We start from the raw sequence: 21,496 nt of genomic DNA on the forward strand, positions 1-21,496 counted from the left end.
GAAGGGGAGGGAGGGGAGGGAGGACCCACCAGAGGAAGCCACGCTTCACCCGGAAGCAGGCGGCTGTGCTCCGGGACCGGTCCGCGTGGCCTTTTCACCACCCAGGGCTTGTTTCCGGCAGGGCAGGAGCCTCAGCGGTCGGGCTTTCCCTGCGGCTTCAGGCCTGGCCTTTGCGGGCAGCAGCACTGCTTCCGCCTCACTGCCCTGCGGCCCTGCCAGGCTCAGTGCTGGGCGCAGCCTGTGACTCCCGCGTCCGCTGCCTCCTCTCCTCTCAGGTCTACAGTGGGGCTGCTTTCACACAGGAGCCAAGGCAGCCATTTCACTGACACGCTCAGCTGTTAAGTAGAGATCACCAGACATGTTAATCATTTATGGTTAGAACATATGTTTTGTTTATTTTTAAAGGATTGGGAGATCCTGCTTGCTTTTATGTTGCTGTAATTTTTATTTTAAATGGACTGATGATGGCATTATTCTTCATATATGGCACCTATTTAAGGTAAGAGTACTTTAGTATGTGTTTATAAGATATGCTGTACATAATTAGCTAATATTAATCATTAATTTATGCTTCAGTTTTATAGCAATATTTCTAAGATATCTCTGGGTACTTTTAAAATTATTTTATATTTGCCTAATTTCACCATTGGTATGGCCAACCACATTGAAAATAGTTCTAGAGACTTAAAGTGTGGTGGGACACTAGATAAATTTTAAATGTTCACAGACATTTGAGCATAAACAATAGGTATTGTTTACCTAAAATATAATGGGAAAGACCACTCATTATTGAATGATATGAATGGCCCTTGACCTTCTAATGTTAAAATAGAAGGAATTTGTATACTGAGAGTTAATATCTGACCTGATTTACTTCTCAGACAAGAAGCATTCCTAAAACCAGAAGAGTAGCAACATTTTAAGGATTTTTTTTATTGCTTTGTTTTTCTTTTGACAATTTATCACACCGTGTGCTGTTTGACCGATTTGACCTTGAGAGTACCTGCAGACTTTGCTTGCTCGCTGCTTCCTGTTCTTACAGTGCGGAAGTGTGAGTGTGTAGATGTCTAGCTTGAGCTGCTGAGCTCTAGTCTGCTCATATCCCATTGACTTCGCTTCTTTAGAAGCACATTACCCATTTCATACTTCAGAGATCTTTTGTTCCCAGCTTGAGTGCTTGAGTGTGTAGTGTTACTTGATAAATATTTAACAAACGAGGAAGCTATTCGATAAGTTTAAAACATTTGCATATAGATTTAAGATGTTTTGATGCTAATTATTTCTGACTTAGGTCTAAGATTTCTTTATTATTTCATTGGGGAGAGTGAAATGAAAATGCTTGATTAGAGGATGATGTGGAAGATTTTGTTTTTGGAATAAGACATTCAGAAAGAACCTCACCCAAAAGAATGTGGCAGTCAGGAAGGGGCTGCCCTTGGGGGCTGCGGGTCCATGTGGCCCAGTCACGGGGAGCCAAAGCGAGGGACTCTTGGTGGATGTGTCCATTTTGCCAAGCACTGCACATCTGGCGGACAGACACTTTTGCCACATTTGGGAGATCAGATTTCAAGTAAAAGAAATGAAAACGAGAAACAGTGTAATTGCTGAATTATTAGACCATAGTTATGCTGCTTTTTAATTGAAAGGAGGATCTCATTAAATGCACCTTCATATCACCTCCTGTACTGCGTGTGAGAAACTTGACGAGGCTGCTGCACGGAGTGGTGCTTCTGGTTTGGTCGGGTGCTTGCTGCCGGAACCTCGACCTGGGCTTTCTCAGCCTTTGGCCTGCCTGTCCGGGACAGGCAGCTCTCTCTGTGCGTGGGGGATGCACGTGCCCTGATGCAGGCGATGTGCAGAGCACACAGCCTGAGTGTGTGTTTCCAGACTGCGTCTGTGCTCAGGAGCAGGGCTGTGGGGCACCTGTGTGTGCTTGGCAGGTACGGAGGCAGCACGAGATTAGTGTTGGGACTCCAGAGGAGTGAAGAATTTGTTCTGCGTGGAGGAGCCCTTGAGCTGGAGGAGCTTGCAGAATCAGAGCGGTGTGCATGGGTGGAAAGGCTTCCCAGGGAGGGGCAGGTGGGAAGCCTGGGGTGTGGAAAGCAGGCCAGGTGCGCTAGGTGCGTGTCCTTGGGGTGTTGTGGGCGAGACAGCTGGAACAGCGACTGGACTGGAGGTGAGGCCAGGATGCCAGGCTGGTTAGGCCCGTCCACAGCCCAGGAGGGAGATCAGACTCGCCAGCAGAGGGGCAGGATTCAGGCGGGGCTGTGATCGGGCAGGGCCTTACCTGCCCCAGAGTCAGAGGGCACGCATTTGTTTGTCATATTTCGGGGTCTAAAAGTGAATTTAGTGGGTTGGTTCCAGTGATGTTTTACACATGAAAAAAGAGTATAGAGATAAATAGTAGAATATGTCACATTTTTTTTTTCAGCTTTAATTGAGTTTATTGGTACATTTTAGGGATACAGTACAGTTACATTCACTGTTGGGATCTTGTACCTCTACATGACAAGTCTTGATTCTCATTTTTTCCCCTTACCCCTGCCCTCCCTTCACCCCCTCCTCCCCTCCCCATCTACAAACACTTTATTTCCATCTTTTCATTATCTCACATTTTTCTTTTCCCTTATTACTCTTCCCCTACCCATCCCACCTTCCCTACACCTTTAGCTCCTTCTCATTTCTAAATGACAGTAATCTTATTAATATGTCACATTTAATAGGTGTCAGGCTTCAGTTTGCTGTTCGTGTGTGTGCGTGCAGTGTGGTGTAAAGTCTTACTTCTTGCTATTTTGAAGCTAAAACGATTTGTGTCTACTGCTTGTGGTGCAAGGCGACGACGCACTTCGGCCCTGGGGTTTCCCAGACACCTGTCTCTGGCCCCCTCCCACGGCCAGGGCAGCACATTACCTGTTCACATCATGGTGGCTGGAAGCAAGAGTGATGATGTCTAGGGCCAGCGTCCTGGCACCCCTGCAGGGCCCGTGACCTAACTTCCAGCACCGCCCCTGGCTGGTGAGCAGACCCTTGACACCTGGCCTGGGGGAGACCCTGGGGATTCCCTTCACTGCTGTCGCCTGTAACTTTGTACATTGGAGCATTCTGGCTGGTGTCTGGCTGATTATTTGTGCAGCACTGAAGTGTGGATTTGAGAACACTCTCCTTGAGAACTTTGAAGGCTTTTACTCTGTCCTGCTTGAGAGGCTGCTGTCCGGACATTCCTGTCCTTTGTGTTCCTCAGCTCTGAACCTTTGGATAGGACCTTTCCTCTTCTGCAGACTGGAAGATTGCAGGATCTTTTCTTTGCTCTGAAATTGCACAGCAGTGTGCCTTAGTATTTATCTGCTTCTGTTTATCACAGACGTTGATGGGTTGGTTCAGTTTTGTAATTTATGTATTTAGGTTCTGAGAAATTTTCTTCAATTACTTTTCACTTATTTTATCCTCTTTTTTTCTAGACTTTTATTATTTCAGTGTTGCATTTCTTAGTCTCCTAGTGTTTACATCTTTTTCTAGTCTTAGGCTTTGTTTTATATTTTAGGAACTTCATTAGTCTTATTTTTGTAGTCCCTCCACTGCATTTTTCATTTTTGTTATGCTTTTGATTTCCAAGAATCACTTGCTCTGTGAATATTTTTTAAAGTAGTATTTTATTTTCACTTCATAGGCTCATCTCTGAGTTATGAATGATTTTCCCCTCCTTGATAATCTGGGCATGGTCCAGCTTGCTCTTTGGTCCTTTGGTCTCCACCTTCCATGTTTCTTAACATCTGACAGACCTGGGCTGTCCTGGTTAAGATGGGACAAAGCAAAGCTGTCCTGAGGCTGCACATGGCAGGTGGACCTTGTTATGTGGAGTTTCCACATAATCTGAGTAAATAATGAAGGAGAACTTGAGCAACTGCCAGCTCTTTGGTTTACATTTAGATTTAATGGAAAATATATTGTAATGAGTTCTTTTCAAGGTCATAATGGGGAGTTAAAGTGTTTCATCAGGAGAGGACCAGGGTGGGTCCCTGTGATAGGTGACTGGGTGGGTTGGCAACACACATCCTCTGAGAGCCGAGGGCCCTAGGGAGTGCCCGCCTTCAGGGAGCACCTTTGTGATGGAATGAGATAAATGAAGCGTAGCTCAGGGTTGTCATGTAGGAAAGCACAGTGACAATAAGTCGCTTGTCATGTAAGCTTCACTGGCGTTCACTAGCGCAGAAAGTCCAAAGTTTCCGTTTGAACCTTCAGATCGGTATTGAAGATCATTTCTGTGTAGAAGAACAACGTTTAACTCCTCACGGGCAAGCCTCTGTTAAGCTCTTTACAGCCGTAACTTCATGAATCCTGTAGTCAGTTGTGGAGCAGGGACTGAACAGAGTCTGGGCTCCAAATGACTGTTCTGCTGTAAAAGCACCCTAACTGTTGTTTTTGTAGACATTAAATTATCTACAGCTTTAATTAATTTGTATTTAAAGACTGAGTAATGAAGAAAAAACTATTCCATTACCAAAGAGAGTGGTGTTCGTGTGTTTAAAAAGTTTATCTGCGATATTTAACCCTCAGTGGCCATCTGAGCTCTGCTCGCCTCGCCTCCCCTCCTCTCTGAAGGTTTATTTCCTTCGGGCAGAGGCCCGGGCTCTGCTGTTCTCCATTGTCCAGTTCAAGTACTTTCTAAAGTGTCCAGTTACTCAGGATGTCTTGGTGCTACATTTCCACCATCACATGTGCTTTTGTAATCGCTCTAACAGTTCCTCATCAGTCAGCTTTTCTTACTTAGAATGGCTTTATTGGCGTTTTAACGACTGTGAAAACCGAACTGAGGGTGCACACTGTGCCGTCTGTCTCCTGAGTGTCGCCGGCCCGTCCTTGTTCTGCACCTGCCATCTGAGATTGTGCCCATAGCTCCACAGCCTTGGGTGCCTTGGCACTTGGTGCTTGCTTCAGTCTGTTTTTTGGAAAGTACCTTTTCCAGTGGGTTTCAAGCCAAGGTTAATAGAATTTACTTTTTAGATTCTTTTGGCAGTAGTAAGAATTGTGTTTTAATACGATCTGGAATACCTTTATGTTCCTCATAGTCATTTGTCTAACACATATTGATGGTTCTCCAGTTAGTTTATTGAGCAACTTTCTTTTTATTCATATTATATAAAGCTGGATATATTACTTATTGCAGGTTCAGTATCATTTATCCAAAATTGTTGAGAATAGAAATATTCCAGATTTTGGATTTTGGGGGTATTTTGAAATATCTTCTCATATATATGTGCGTACATACATGCATTTTACGGGTAGAGAGACGATACATGTATGTATAGATAGCAAATGCATACCTTGGGAATAGGACCAGAGTCTGAACATGAAAGTCGTTTATGTCTCATTATGTCACATATTTTAATTCTTTGTACATGTAACAGAGTTGGTATTCATTGAACCATTTGACCTGTGGCATTCTCCAATTATTCAGAAAGATTCAGATTGGATCATCTTGGATTTCAGAATTTTGGATGAGGGACACTTTACCTATGGGGAGTTTTTGTCAGTTTTGCTCCCATCCATGCCTTCTTTCTGATAAAGCACAGCAGCAGCTCCTTGCCCATGTGCCTTCCCAGCCATCACCCTCTGTCCAGGGAGGGCCTTTCCCCCACCGGGAAGGGGAGCCCTTCTGCCCTGTGACTCATGTCACCCCATGCTGTCCAGATGTAAGCGCTGCTCCTTTCCTCTTGTGCTGGGCCCCCACTGCTCTACCGTGTCCACCCTTCCTCTTCTGCTTCTCTGGTGGAGGATCATGTTCTTGGCTGTCTCCCAAGATGGAGACCTGTGTGGGGACCCGTGTTCATGCTCACTGGGCAGGGTCCACAGTGCTACCTCTCCCATTCCCCCCGCTTACTGAGGTGGCTTTTTCTTTAGTTTCTTTTTTCTGGTGCTGAACCTGGGCTGTCTCACTACATCCCTAGCTCTTTTTGTTTTTTACTTGAGAGAAATTCTCACCAACTCATTGAGCTGCCCAGCCTGGCCTCCAGCTTGTGATCCTCCTGCCTCAGCCTCCTAGAATGCTAGGATACCAATGTATACCACTTGCCTATGCCTGGCACTGAGGTGACATTTGTGGAGAACTTTCTAATGACCTGTTCATGTTCATTTCAAGTCTGCTTTTTAGTATCCCTGTGGCCACTCTGGTCTGCACGATCTCCTGAGGCTGCTGTGTCCTGTGGAGGGACTTGTGCTGTTCCTCACTCTCTGAGCTTCTCTCATCGTCCCTAGCCTTGGAGCTCAGCGCAGCTCCTCTGAGACTGAGAACATTTTCTTTACATCTCCATTTGCAGAGTTGTCATAGCAGCCTGGGCACCCGGAACCAGTCTGTCTGTCAAACCCTCCTGTCTTAGTCTTGCTTCCGGTCTGCTCCCCTCCACCCGGCAGTGCAGTGCAGCCCGCCCTCTCTTCGAGAGCCAGCACACATTACCCAGGAAGTACTTGCTGTTCTTTTTAGGCCCTGGCAGAATTGAATAGCTTTTTTTTTTTTTTAGCAATTTCAAGGAAAAATTGAATTTTTCCCATTGTTTTATTTGATTTTTTAAAAAAAATTTTGCTCTTTTTAAAAAAATCAAGCATTTGCTATTATTTGGGCTTTTTTTTTCTGGGGTCTAAAAACAGGTCTTAGGCTGTGAATTACACTGTCTCCAGCTTTTCCAGCTACGTGTGTTTCAAATGTTCTCTTAACTTTGCCTGCTACCACATCTTTAACCAAACACTGTTGGTCTGACAGTTGTGTGTGAATATGTAAAAGATAAGTATTTCTCTTTCATCTGTATAAAGTGATGAAAGTTATTGGTTGAAAGTATTGGCACCTGTCCTCCCAAACCTGCCTGTTCCATCCTGGCTGCCTTAGAAGTGACCGTTCTAGCCACACCGAGTCCATGTCCGAGTCCTGGAGACCCCGGCTTCCCTCTGACCTTCCCTGGGTCCCCACCTGCCACCTCTGATGGCCCTCAGAGCTGCTACAGCATCCACTTCTCGTGTCCCCGGGGCTGTGCCTCGGTGTCATTTCCCGGGTGCTCCTGACCCAGCGCTGGCCGTGTGGCCTTGGCACTAGGGCGGAGACATTCGGGAGGAAGATAAGCAAGAGGAGCCTGGGTATCCCAGGCAGACCCTGCCCGGCACCTGGGACACACTGGTATCTGGATCTGACTTTGTGAGGGCTATGCCGGTGAGGGGTGGATGCGTGGAGGGCGGTAGTGCAGCTGGATCTGTTTGTTTTTAAGGACTGTGGAGAACGCACTGGAGAGTCCCAGGCTTGGCCACTGAGGATCCTCAGGAGGTATCACCCGGAGGGAGAGTGGTGTGGGCAAGGCTGGGAGCAGGGCAGGGAAGGTCCTGGGCTCTGGGAGCGGTTCCTAAGGGACTGGTGTCCCGGCAGCAGCAGCAGCAGCAGGAGGCTGTGCAGGCTGTGAGAGGGAGGGGCCGCCTGTTGGTCCTAGCTCGTGGTGCTGCCTCATGGTGCTGCCTGTGTGACCTGTGTGCCACAGGCATCCACCCCTTGGTGCTCGTCCGGGAGTCCACCGTGCTGCTCTGGGACACGGAGTCCAGGAGGGAGAATGCTTAGGGCCGCAGAGCACTGGCGAGCTGCTGGCGGAACAGCGAGGACCCACGAGAGCCTTTGGCTGCTGTGGCTCTCAGGCCTCCCTCCCCGTGGCCGCTCCTTCCCAAGTACGCCTGGGAGCCCAGACCGACACCAGAAAGCCTCCTAATTCGACTTCCTCCAGATTGCTCCTTTTCTTTTCCTTAATCATGTATACAATAAGAAAACTCCTTCCAGAGTATTTAATACAGGTTTGAATCCCTGTGGTTGCGTTTCTTCTCTCCAGATGTTGAATTCTGCGTGTTTGTCATTCTTTTTCCTCTGGTCTTGGTGATGAATGAAGCCTGTCAGAACTGGGTGATTGATTGGAATCCTTAACAGCTCTAGTGGAAGGAAAGAGGAGTGTTATAGGAGTATGGAATATCAGAATTGCACAGTACTTCTAAAATGTAAAAGGACTTAAAAGTTTAAAAATCTTTAAATTTTAGAAAAAATTTAAGTATTTTTAATTTTAGGTTTTAATATCCCTTCATTTACTAGTTAAGGAAATTGAGGCTCAGAGTTGAGTGATTGCTGGGAATAAATGCAGTGAGTGTTAGCAAGCGTAGAAATGTGAAATTGGTGCTGTGGGAGATCTCGTACTGGCTGACAGTTGGCACGTGGGGCAGGAGGACTTTGTCACCACGAGAGAATGCCGAAATATCAACCGATCAACTGTAAAGGAGAAAATGTTGAGCAGTTTTAAGTGTTGCAACAACCACGTCTTTCTGTTTAGCACAGTGAAGTGACTTGCGTGGAGTCCAGGGTCAGGACGGGAGGGAGGGCTCAGTGTTAGGGACATGGACTGTGACTTGTGGTAAGTTGTCACCAAATAGTGATCGTGACTCAGATTGTTCCTTGCAGAAGAGAAAATCGTGCTCTTCCCTTCATGAGTTGTGGGTGTACCAGATCTGCCTTGTGTGCGCCAGGTGAAACCAGGGTAGCCCCTCCTGCCCCGGAAGACCTTGGCTGCTGCCCCCGAGGGCAGTCGGCTCACGGCCTCGGCCCTGGTGCTTCCCAGTTCTCTTCCTTTACTCTGAATTTTGACTTTGCTTTCCTTTTGTTCCAGAGAGTTTTTTAAAGGAAATTTTAGGTAACATTCTCAATTCTTTTCTGTCTTCCTTGTCCTTTGTATTGTGTGGGATAAGTCAGAGTGAGGCGTCTTTGTAGTTAGTGCCCTCGGGGTGTTTGAGAATGCCCGTCTTCTCTGGACACAGAACTGTGTATCTTCACAAAGGCAGGCCGGCCCTTGTCTCCTCTCCCCAGCCTTGGACCCTGCCAGACTCCGGAAGAGTTAAAGCTGCTCCACCCTGACCGGATTCTGTCGTCTTCTCTGTGTGTCTGAGGGTTTAACTTCAGGTTTGACTGCTGTATTGCCTGTCTGTATGTTTTATTTAAAGAAATACAATTAGAATTGAATAAATGGAGAGAGAATATACAACTGGATGGGGAAATTACTATTCTATAGATGAGAATCCTCAACTTAGGCAATTCTAATCAGAAACTCAGAAGTTTTTTATTTTTTGAAGAAGTGACTGGTTAAAGTGATAGGTATGAGAGTACAGGTGATCAAAATTACCTAAAAAGTCTTTTAAAAATGAAAGTAGTTGTGGGGGGGTTCCTTATCAGGTGTTAAAATTGCTGTCATGCTATAGTGATACAGTGTGTGATACAAAAAGTACAGAATCAGGCCAGCTGACTCTAGTGGAACAGATTGCAGCAGTGTAAGAAAATAATACATACGAAGGCTGACTCTCATTTCACTGGGAAAGGGAATGTTTACTTGATAGGATGTTAGCATAATTGGCTGTTTCAAAGAGAACAAATTAGGATTCTGCAGATGAAAAATCAGAGTGGAAAATGCCAGGATAGTAGAAATTTTAGGAAGCAGTGTGATTTTGAGACAGGGAAGACCTTCACAGACCTGGCAAGAAGTGGGGGGGACATAAGGAAAATACTGACATACTTAACTTCATAAAATTTAAAACATTCTTTCTGGCAGAATATGCCATGAATTCTGTCAAAATACTTTATCACACCTGTGACAGCCAAAGGTGTTACTCCCAGTCTTCAGATAGGGTAGCAGGCGATCCAGCAGGAGACAGAGAGGCGGGGTCTCGAGAGCAGGCGGCTCACAGCAGGGGACGCGTGAAGACAGCCATGGGCTCTGAAGAGGGCAGGGGAGCAGCAGAGTCTGTCTGGGCGGGACTGGACTGGGACTGGGAGGACAGGGATGCACAGTGCGGAGTGGGAGCCTTCTCAGCCAGGCTGAGTCTTCCCTTGAGTTCTCGCCTCCATCCTTGGGGAGTGCAAGCACCCCGACTGCATGTGTGAGGACATCCACCTACTACAAAATGACAGCAACAGGGTGGAACGTATCCCTGAGTCTATAAAACAGGGAAGGGGCTGAACAAACTGCATTCATCGGTAGCACACAATATATGATGTTTATAAAAAGAATGCCTTAGGTTGCATTTATTGATTAGGAAAAAACTTCTTGATTAACTAGAAAAAGAACAAGTTTCAGGGGGATGTGCATAGTACGCTCACATCAGAAGCACGTTCTACATGGTTGTGGAGGGAGATGAGGGTGGACAGGGACGGTCATGGATGACTTAGCTGACCAGGGTGGAGGACAGGAGGAAGTCCACATGACTCACTTTTAATAGTCAGTACTATGCTTTTTGTCTTATTAGAATAGTAAAGTTTATTATTATTAAAAACCCTTGACTATGTCATAACCCTACTCACGTCTGTTCCCTTCTGTAAAGTAAGCACTTTCTGTTTGCCTGTGCTGGTGCACTTTGACTCTGGGGGAGACCAGGAGAGGCCTTTGTCCTGTTTGTTCCTGCGGGTGAGGTGGGGTGGCTTGCTGGACTCCTCCTGAGAGGACTTTGCCTTCTGTGCCCTGGCCTGTCCAGCTCCCTACCTCTTTTCCCTGCCTGTTGTATTTCTGCGACCCATCACCCAGCCACTTCCCAGCCCAAACCTGTGCCTGTCCTGTTTTGTTTGTGTCCGTCCAGTATGACGACTGGTAGAGAGAAATCACAGGGCCCCACAGTTGGAGACCCTGGGTGTTAGTGGTCTCCAGCCCCAGCTGCTGGTGACCCTTTCACTTCCCCTTGTTCCCTCTCCTTACAGGCACGAGGTAGTTCGGCCTCTGTGGCCTTCAGACCTCTCATGCTGCCCCTGTTCCTTTCAGCGGCAAATGGCTGGGCCTGTTCCCCTGGAAAGTGGACCCACAAAGGATGCTCAGTCTCCTCCTCCTTGGGGAGGCTCTCTGGCATCCAGCTGCCTGTCTCCATGGGGCTCGCTTGCTGCGCAGCCCCTCCCTACCATCTCCTGTGTCCCCACGGACCCCCATCCACGTGTCCCCAAGAGCAAACACTGCCCGCTGCAGCCCAGCCTCGGGGCCTTTTGGCGCTCTCTGACCTCACTGTGTCTGATGCACTTGTGGATGATGGGCAGGGGAGGACACTGGGGCAGATAATGAGAAAGCAGCACGTGCTACAGAGCAGTAAGCTCGAGGAATAAAAAGGAAAGACAAGGTGCAGCTGACTCAAGACCTGGGGTGGGCAGATGAAGGTGTCCTTGTTGAACCCACCAGCTCCCCTGCTCTGGTTTCTTAACGACACTTAGAAGCCTGTTGCCATACTTCGATATCTATGTTCTGAAAGCAAATAAAAGATGAAGGCTTATCTAAACCAGTGCTTCCTCCGCGTGTTCTGTAGAGCACTGGCTGCGGTCAGCTTGGGAAGTGGTCACTTGCTGTGCACACTTGTGAGTGCGGGGAGGCAGCGTGGCGCTTCCTGCTTTCTGACCCTTTGGGGCCCTCTTCTGTGCTTTCCCGCCTTTCCCCAATGTGAGCGGTGTGTCCTGAGGAAAATAGCGCGAGAGAAATGTTGGAGACGGAAGCCAGTGGTTTGTGATGCCGAAGAGAGCCGCCAGGATGCAGATGCGCGATGAGGGCCTGAAGGGCTCTACTGACCCCTCTGCTTGCTCTGCTGAGACTGCACGTTTTAAACCAGTTTTTAAAAAGATCAAGTGACGTTTGACTAAGGACATTTTGGAGGAAATAAACTGTTCTGTAAACAAGCATAGGAGAGTTCTGTATTTGTGGGAAGCCACCCTGTGGTATGATTTTAAGGTCCTTTTGGGTCAACCTGGGCTTCTCCTACTGTTCTTGAGTCCCATTTTCTTGTCTTCTTTTCCAGCGGCAGCCGCTTGGGAGGTCTCGTGACAGTGTCATGCTTCTTTTTCAATCACGGAGAGGTAGGTGCTCAAAATATTCCAGAACCTTTCTTGGAACTACAGGTTTCTGCTTTAATTTCTTTTAAATTGTATCTGTAGTAGCATTCTTTAAATGCTTACTATTTTGATCTATATTTATTTGTTATTTATTTTCACTTAACTTTTTGTGCCCATCTCGTGCCTGTTTCATCTCCTGTGATATAATCGGTTGTGACTTCAGGAAATGGTGGATCTGTAACAAATTTTGCATAACTTTTAGTTATGAAATATCATGTTTTAGGAATAATATAATTTTTTAAAAATGTGATATTGGGGATGGAACCCAAGGTCTTTGCACTGAGTTGCATCCCCACCCCTTTTTTGTTTTTTGAGATAGGGTCTCACTAAGCTGCTAAGTTGCTCAGTCTGGGCTTGAACTTGCAATCCTCCTGCCTTGGCCTCCAAGAGTGCTGGGACTGTGGGCCTGCACCACCACATTCAGCCAGGGATCATACACTCAAGTATCCTTTGCAGGACAGTTTATTATATAGACAGAGTTTCATATGCTTAAGGCCTTTAAAGACAACAGCATTACAAAGCTCATGGACTTGGATCCAGGCTGCTTGGTTCAGATCCTGACTCCGCCATTCAGTGGCTGTTCCACCAGAGCACCCAGTTATATTTATCTCTTTGTGCCTCAGTTTCTTCTTTGAAAGTAGAGTCTCATGATTATCACAAAGCTAAGTTTTGTGAAATTGTTAGAGTGAATTGTATTTCATTTATTAGTATTACTCGTAGTTTAGTTAAAATTAAAATCGAATATAAAGTGCCCAATCATTTCTTCCTCTAAATTAATTGTAGCTGTAACTGAATTTCTGTTAATGTATCTCAGTCCACATTTCTTTCTTGGGAAGGTTTATGGGGAGGGCACCTAGAAAGGTCGGTGGCTTTGTATGAATTCGCCCTATCTATCTTAGCTCTTACCCTGTGACCGCAGTGTGTGCATGTGTGCGTGTTCTGAAGCTCTCAGGATGAGGATCATGCCCGCACTTAATGCTCTTGGGCTTTTTAAAAATCAGCAAGTCCCTGTGGATATTCGCCTGGAACACGGTTTTAGAATCACAGGAATACACTGATGGAAAGGGCTTAGGGTTAGAGCAGAGTGGCCTGAGATCCTCGGTGTCCTGTGAGCTGGAGAATGCGCTGGCTCCTCCTGCCCACGGCGCACTGGGAAGCTGGGATCCTGTGAGCATGACCTAAGAAGTGGGGAATAACAGCTCAGTAAGGAAGAAGGGCGCCTTGTGTGCGAACAGGGAGCGCTGGAGGGGAGGGCTCAGGGACGCTGGGGAGCCTAGATGCAGTCAGAAAGGCCACTGTTGGCCACGCACAATGGCCCGTTGTGTTGCGCTCGGAGCCGCTGCGTGATCCGTCCGAGCTTATGTTGTCCTACAGTTCTGACACTCGTGCAGCGTGCACATCACGTCGCACGCAGACTTTGCCGTTTTTGACAGTGGGGTCCACTGTTCAGATTTTCTTTTTAGTATTTTTCAGCTACTTGGTTCTTTAAAGGCATCACTTTCTTGGAAAATGGTAAACTAAATGTGATTAGAATTTAAAAGTATATTTATATGTGACTGTAGCTTTAGGGTAAAAAAGTGACCTTTTCATGTAATGATGTACATTAAAATTTAGAGCATTAACTGCAGTTTTAGGCAAAACATTGGTGAGACAATCGGCAATTAGACATAATTTTATATGTGTTTTGACTGTCAGATTATGGGATTTTTCAGACTTTATATTTTCTGATTTTAAAAATATTGCATAATGTATATAATTTCTTACGAGGGGAGGCATCTACTCTGGTGATATTTTCATGTATATAATGAATTTTTGTACAGCTTTGTTCACTGGAATTGCTGTTGGTTAATGAGTGGTGCCTTACTTTTTGAGAAGAGGTACTTTAGTCACTTGAGTGAATGCTTTATGTGTCCCAGAAGAGCTCTGAATGACTGCTTGCTGTCAAGTTCGGTTTCCTGTCTTCATTTGCCCTGAATTGGATCTAAGATGGTATATGATATATTTTTAAAATTTTGTTTTCCCATGGATGGTTTTACAGGGAGGCATTTTACCTTAACAAAAGAACTATACAGTGGCGTAGCAGTAACAGGTGAGTCACATTATTTGAAACAGAATCAAAACCTTCCAATTAGTAAAGGAAGCCCTCGTTAGAGTCGCCAGTGAGGAGTGAGGCTGGCTGTGCCAGCCGGCAGGCTGCTGTGTGGTCTCCCGCGCCTCTCTCGGGGTCCTCCTCACTGCTGGTGCATGCCGAGTTTGTTCTGCTGCAGGATGATGAGGGGGCTGTTTTTTATTTTATTTCTTTTGTGGTACCAGGGGACTGAACCCCAGGCTTTCAAACTGAGCTATAGCCCCAGATCTTTACAAAACCTTTTTTATTTTGAGAGAGTCTCACAGAGGTGCTCAGTTGCCCAGGCTGAGCTTAAACTCAGGATCCTGCCTCATCCTCCCTGAGGGCTGAGATTATCCATATATAAGGCTCTTACATATTTATTGAAAAGCATTTACCTGAGAATAAAGAAAGTCTAAATCAGTGTTGTTCTCTAATTTTTGTCTGTTAGAAATTCTTCTTGTGAAATAGGATTGTTTAGCTTTTCACAATGATATTTTAAATTATTAAATACAATTGATATTTCATATAAAATGTGTTCACATACATGTAGATATGAACATATAAGGAAATGGTTTTTTAAAATGTATTCTCCCTCCGCTTCCCTGCTTTCTTTCCTTGCATCTCTCTCTGCTGCTTTCCCGTGTTAGTTGGGCTCTGCTCAGGATGTGGGTTCTGGGCCTTCTGCTGTTGGACTCACTTGCAGGACTGTGCACTGTGTGCCTGGTCCTCCTCCATGCCAGGCGCCCCGACCTGGTGGGTGTGGGTAAGGACGGGCCCCTGGGCCTTTGAGTGTCTGGCCAGTGAGGGCAAGGGAGAGGCCCTCAGGGAGCAGCCGGGAGCTGGCAGAACAGACGCTGTCATCCTTTTAGCTTGCTGAGAGTCTGTTTGGAGCAGATGGGAAAGCTGCTGGAACATAGAGCTCCACAGTGACATGATCAGAACGACTTTTGTGTCAGGTTGTAAACTGTGTAAGTGCACCATTGATTGGTGTTATCTGTGGACTTGGGAGCTTAAATTAAATTTATAATAACTCCAAAATTAAAAAGAAAATAATGTTAATTCACAGTGTATTAGAAAACCAGCCTGCAGCAATGCTTGTGCCCTGGGCCTGCTAGATGCTAGTGTTGTTGCCCATCACTGCCCAAGCTGCTTTTTCCTTCTCCATATTTTGCCTCCATTCTGCTGGTTTCCTTACTCCAGTTCCTGGACGGAACACTTCTTTTCTCCCTTGGACCTTTGCATATGCTCTCTCAGTCTGGGTCTCATGTACTCCCTTGTCCCTTGCCCCTTGCCCCTCCTACCTGTCCTCCACAGCTGGATGGTTCAGGTTGCATTCCTATTGTGGCCTTCATTTCTTCTGCAGATCTGAGTACACTTTGTACCATTTTGTTTCATTTTGAAGACTTTATGTAGCACGGTGGTGAAGATCTGCTGCAAACACAGTCATAGTTTTTAAATCTGTTCTAAATGTGCATATTTTGCCTTCATTTCTTTGAAATGTATTTTTTGCTGGATGAGAATTCTAGGGTAACAACATTATCTTTCAGCATATGGAGGCATCATGCTCGTTTCTTTTTCCATTGTTTGAGGGCTCGGCCAAAGTCCCCATTGTTCTTCCCTCCCTGAATATAACATCTCTCTGGTGGCTTGCAGGTCTTCTCTGTGTTGGCTCATGAGTCTTCTCTGTGGTACCTCGCGGGTCTTCTATGGTGGCTTATGGGTCTTCTGTCTGGTGGCTTGGGGGTCCTCTCTGTGGTGGCTTGTAAGTCTTCTCTGTGGTGGCTCACAAGTCTCTGGAGGCTCAAGGGTCTTCTCTGGTGGCTCATGGGTTTTTCTTTGTGAGGAAACAGGTGTTCCTACTGTGACAGCTTACAGGTCTTCCATTGACCACTGATTTTTCTTGGTATGATGGTGGTGAACTGGAGGTGCCCTCCTGTGTGTGGACCCTGTTCCAGGTTCACTGAATACCACTGATCCATGGGGCAGCTATAATTGGTTGTGGGAAATTATTTGTTTGTATTTTCTCTTCATATATTTGATCTTCCTCATTTTCTCTCATCACCTTTGGGAATTCCAATAATATGAACAGTTACATTCAGCTTATTTTGGTATTGACACTTCTGGTGTTTTTCTCTCTTGTGGCTCCTTTGGGCTGTTTCTCTTCCCATGGCCCAGAGCTCTCTCTGTTTGGACTGTTGTCCTCACTGTCTGGTGAAGCTTTCTTCCTTTATCTTTTTCCTTCTTTCCTACTTTAGAATTCCGTTTTCCCCACAGGGCTTCCATATCTTTGTTGAAACTTCCCATCTGTCCATCCATTCTATCTATACAATTCTATACATTTTTTCCCCCTAATTATTATAGTTGTTTCGGACATTATCTTCTAATGCCAACATTGTATTACTTATTTTGTTGAAACTTCCCATCTGTCCATCCATTCTATCTATACAATTCTATACATTTTTCCCCCTAATTATTATAGTTGTTTCGGACATTATCTTCTAATGCCAACATTGTATTACTTATGGATGCAACTCTGTTTTCTCCTGATCATGGGTCATCTTCTCGCCTTTATTTTATGCAAAGCATTTTGTGTAAAGGGTGCAGACTGAGCTAGGACCTCCACCCGGGGCATCTTTTCACCCGTCATTGAGCCTGAAGATCTGGATTCCTGTGTGTGCTGCTGGGCAGGGCAAAGCTGCAGTTTGAATTCATGTTATGTTTTATGCAGTTTAAGTAGAGATCAGTTGGCCTCTGGGCTTGGTCTCCAGCGGTGCGCTGCTCAGTTTGGGCTGGTGCCTGTGGTCTTACCAGTATTTGATCTGGAAGTAGATGTGTTATCGAGTGTTTAGAAATGGCTCACCAACAAAAGTATCCCAGGTTCTTCTTGCCTCCAACAAAGAACTAGACAAAACAAGCCAGAAGCAGTGCCAAAACATTTATTTGAAAAGTGAGAGGTGAAGGGATAAGGAAAGAGAAACTAGCTCTGCAGAATGAACTTGGGCAAACGAGAGAGAAGTACACATTGTGTCTGAAACGCAGCACGGCCATCGTGGGGAGTTAGGCTAGCACATGCCTGTGGCGACCTCTTCTATGCTGTTCATATCTCGGGGGAGGGCGAGAGAAGTTCTTCCTAGGGGTCCTGGGACCCAGGGTGGACAGGTCCTGCCCATGTCCCAGCCGGCTGCCGTGCCCCGTCTCCTGTCTCAGATTCCCTTTGGGCTTCTCACCCAGCTGGTGCCCATCTCTGGATTCAGCTCCAGCAGGCCCAGGAGCCTGTGCACTGTATGAGATGGTGAGACCTGAGTCCTTCTCCCCCTGCTGCTCCTTGCTGTGCTGGCTTCCAGCTTGAGTTTTAAGAAATCTCTTTTCTACTGGCTCCAGCCAGAACCTTCTGTCTTTGGCAGATCTGCACCTCAGCTGGGCGCTTGCCCCGGGTGTGAAGACGCAACCAGCAGCTGCGGTGCATTTAGCGGCATCGGGGCCACTGTGACTCTCGTGGTAGAAATCAGCACAGGAAGACTACTTTCTTCTGTGGCTTTTCCCCTCCAAATTATTTTGAAAAATTGAAGCCTAAGGAAAAGTTTTAGATTTGGTTTCACTACCAGTTCCGTATTTTGCCTCATTTACTTCCTCTCTCTCATACATGTCCTACATCCGCAGAGAAACTTCTGATCCATTGAAAACAAGTCACACTTCATGGGCTCCTCTCCCCTAAAGCAAGGACGTGCCTCCTGACCCCACACTTGAGAGGTGTGACAGTGACACTCATGCAGTAGTCGTAATATGGGCCGTATTCACATTTCCACACTTGCCGCAGTGAGCCCCTTTATGCTTCTGTGTGGCGTCGTGCATTGGGTTTGGGACCAGTCCTCTCCTGGAGCTACCACCTCATCTCCGAGACGGTCCGTGTGGAGCAGTTCCTCTGCCTTCTGTTTTCTTTCCCCTTCCCTGGGCGCTGACGTTTCTGAGGAAGGCCAGCAGTTGGACGGGGCGGGTCCGAGTCCGAAGAGAGGCAGTGTTGTGGAGCCCTAGTCATGGTGCCTCGGGCCGAGAGACTGTTTTCTCCGTCAGTGAAGTTCCCACATCTGTCGGTTTGGAGGGTGTCAGAGTCAGCCACTGTGAAGGTCCTTGTAACATTTACCAAGTGGTCTCGGTGCCCACGACGCTCCTTGACTGAGTCAGGTGTTACACTGGCCATCCCAAATGGCAGTGTCCTAATTCTTTCATTTTTATCTACATTTAAAAATCACTGTTTTTATGAGGACAGCCCCCCCAGCCGTTTTTTTTAACTATTACTATACATGCACAGATTCTTTTTATGTTGTTTTAAAATCCACTTACATCATAATTCCTCTTGTGTTTCCCGGGAGGAACCCTCCTTTAAGATGATAATTTTAATACATTAAAATTGGCGTCACCTAACCGTCCAGCTCAGCAGAGCTTACATATGTGCGCAGTCACGTAGCCATGATCCAGATCAAGATACCGGCTACTATGTTGTATTTTCCACTTTTTATTGTGATAACATATACATAACATTAAATGTCATCATCATAGCTAGTTTTCAGGGCACAGCTCTGTGCTAGGAAGTGCATCTGTGATGGTACGTAACCGTGGCCACCATCCATCTCTGTTCTTTGTCTTCCAGAACTGCAGCTCTGTCCTCTTAACAGCGACTATAGCCTTTCCCCACCCTGGCCACTATCATCTGTTTTCCTTCTCTTTCAAAATGTTTGTTAGTACACGTTTGCAGCACAGCGTTTACGCTCACCTTAAAGGCTGGTGCATGCACATAACTCGTCTTCTTACTTCTCTCCCTCTTCCCCTCAGCTCCTCCTCCCTCCCTCCCTCTGTCTCTGGAGCCTTTCCCTTTTGCAAAACATCTGTCTCTATTTCCCATTCTGTATGTTTTATTTTGTTTTACAAATTGTTTATACTTTGGGTTTCTCATGTAAGAGAAGTTCTGTGATAGTTAATGTTCTGTGTATCATTTGTTTCACTTAGTACTGTTGACATGTATCCCTTGTCCTACGAGTGACTCAGGTATGTCCTTAATGGCACAGTGTACTCCATCACATGTAAATAGCACTTTCTTTATCACTCACCTGTCGGTAGACATACAGGCTTCTGCCAAGATTCAGCATTTATGAATTGTGCTGCTGTAAATGTGAGTGTGTGTGAAGATACTGGCTGTTTCAGCCCTTGGCAGGGTCTCCTCACCCTATAGGAGTGCTTGGCACTTTGGTGTTCTCTCTCACTGTGGAGACCCTTGGCCTGCTCAGGGCTGTGTAAATAGAGTGGTCCTTTCTGAGGTCTGGCTTCTTCCTCCCAGCCTGTGTCTGCAGTACTTTCCATGTAGTTCTCCACAGTGCTGCTCACCTCTTCCTATGTTGTGGAATCCGGAAGTTGCTTCCTCCACTCTCCTGTCAATATTGCTCTTGGCTTTCCTCTTAATTTTAGTAATTCTGATGAGTGGAACCTGCCCTTCTGCAGTTTGAGTTTGTAGGTCTTTGATGAGTGCTCCTGGAGAGAACCTTGTTTGCTGCTTATCGGATTTAGATATTCTTCTCCATGGTTCCCAGGCAGTGTGGTACCCTCATGGAAAAGAGCACTTTCCCCATGAAGTTGTGGTGGTTTGCCATCCAGAAGATGACTGTAGGGATGATCTAGAAATGCAGTGTGTGTTTAATCTTTTAAAATATCGCAGTAAAAGAACTTCGCCAGGCACCCCTCACACCTCTCCCCTCACCTCAGACACACTTGCCCATCAGCCTCGTCACTTTCCACAGCAGTTCTGGAAAGTCCTCCTCCTCGAGTGGCTGTAGGAAGTGTGAGCGCCTACAGATGCAGTGGCTGCTGCCCCCAGCACCATTCAGTGGAAAGCAGGCTGATAAAAACGCAATGCCGCATCCTCATCCACCGCATGCCTGAACCCCACCGACACCGTGCGGCTTCCTGCTCTTCCCTATAGACAGGATGACTGAAAGGGGAAGCATTGTTTTGAGTCGATTTAGGACATAAGGCAGCACATCTAGAGACCCTCAGGAAAGAGGACTTCTAGAACTGCTTCAGAAAGTGGCGAGAAGGATGGATAAGTGTTTTTGAAGCAAGGGAGAGTATTTTTAAGTGGAGTCATGGCACTGTGCCTTTTGCTGTAATGATACTTATTTTTTTATTTGTTTGTTTATTTTGGTGCTGGGGATCGAACTCAGGACCTTGCACTTGCCAGGTAGGTGCAGCACCACCCAGCTGCATCCCCGGCCCAGTGATGTAAAAGTATTTCAGCATTCACCTTATGTCTTTGATCACGGGTAATATTTTCTAAGTTTGTTTCTAGCCTTTCAATCTTTCTATATTAGTCTTTTAAATCTTCAAGCCAGTGTCATACAGTGTTAAATATTGTGACTTTCTAAGTTTGCTCTCTGGTGGTGAAGTCTCCAGCTGGCACATGGCTGTTCTGGGCCTGTGTGTTTCTGTGTAAGTTTTAGGATCACTCTGTCACTGCTGCTTCCTTTTTCAACTTGTGCACAATTTGCACACAATTTTAATTGTGGTCACTGAAACTCCAAGTCAGTAGGGAGAACTGACACCCCAAACATGTTGAGTCTTCCAGGACACCAGCGTGGCTATGTTTCACCTCTCTTCACGTGTGTCAGTTTGTGTGTGTCTGTCGTGCCCCTCATATCTTCCGTTGGCTAATTCCTGGGTCTTCTGTGCTTTTTGGATACTGTTCTCAATTATTTTTTTTGGTACCAGGGATCAAACTTGGGACCTTGCACTTGTGAGGCAGGTGGCGGAACCACTGAGCTAAATCTTGGTCGTACTGTTCTCACTTCTTTTGAACATTCTTTCAGCCTTTAAACATTTCCTTTGTGGCACAAAAAGTATTTACAAGATCGCCTTGTACTTTCTTGACCCAGATACAGAATCTGGTATTGTCCAAGGAATACTGGATTCTGTCAGGGGAAATGGTATTTAGTGAGCACAGTCTTGGGTTGCTGGGGACGCCCCAGTCACAACACTCACAGTCACCAGGTGGGGGTCGCCCAGGTGCCTGAGCTCCGTGGAGGACTGGCAGGAGGATGTGGGGTGTGCACAGCGCAGTCCCAATCCTGAGGTCTCTTTCTCAGCGCTGTTTTGCACTTCCCACTTCTGTTCTTTGTGGGAAGTCTGGTTTCATATTGCACCATTTAAATGACGTGTGGAAAGTACTTCTCCTTGGCGTCTGTAAGTAGCAGCCTTCGCTAGGTGTGTCCTAAGGTGAATTTAGGGAGCTCTTCACACATTCTGAATGTTCTCGTTGCAGTGCACCCGCGTGATGTGGACCCCACCTCTCCGAGAAAGCTTCTCGTACCCTTTCCTTGTGCTTCAGATGTTGCTAGTGACTCATATTCTCAGGTAATTTTCACTCATTTTTAAATAATTGACACTACAGTTTAAGTTGCCATAATAAAACAGGTCAGCACTGTCCA

At 46.3% G+C, this 21,496-nt stretch overlaps 1 protein-coding gene across 1 annotated transcript in view; it reads left to right on the plus strand.

The window, feature by feature from the left end:
• Dpy19l1 (dpy-19 like C-mannosyltransferase 1) overlaps positions 1 to 21,496 on the plus strand; it is a 74,770-nt gene that overhangs the window by 21,000 nt on the left and 32,274 nt on the right. The window contains exons 6-8 of the mRNA XM_010612884.1: positions 406 to 499; positions 11,821 to 11,878; positions 21,331 to 21,422. Of these exons, the coding sequence (XP_010611186.1) occupies positions 406 to 499; positions 11,821 to 11,878; positions 21,331 to 21,422 (244 nt within the window). The remainder of the gene's footprint in view (positions 1 to 405; positions 500 to 11,820; positions 11,879 to 21,330; positions 21,423 to 21,496) is intronic.

The sequence above is a fragment of the Fukomys damarensis genome, unplaced genomic scaffold (genome assembly GCF_012274545.1).
Source record: "Fukomys damarensis isolate Sample0158 unplaced genomic scaffold, DMR_v1.0_HiC HiC_scaffold_7, whole genome shotgun sequence".
NCBI lineage: Eukaryota > Metazoa > Chordata > Mammalia > Rodentia > Bathyergidae > Fukomys > Fukomys damarensis.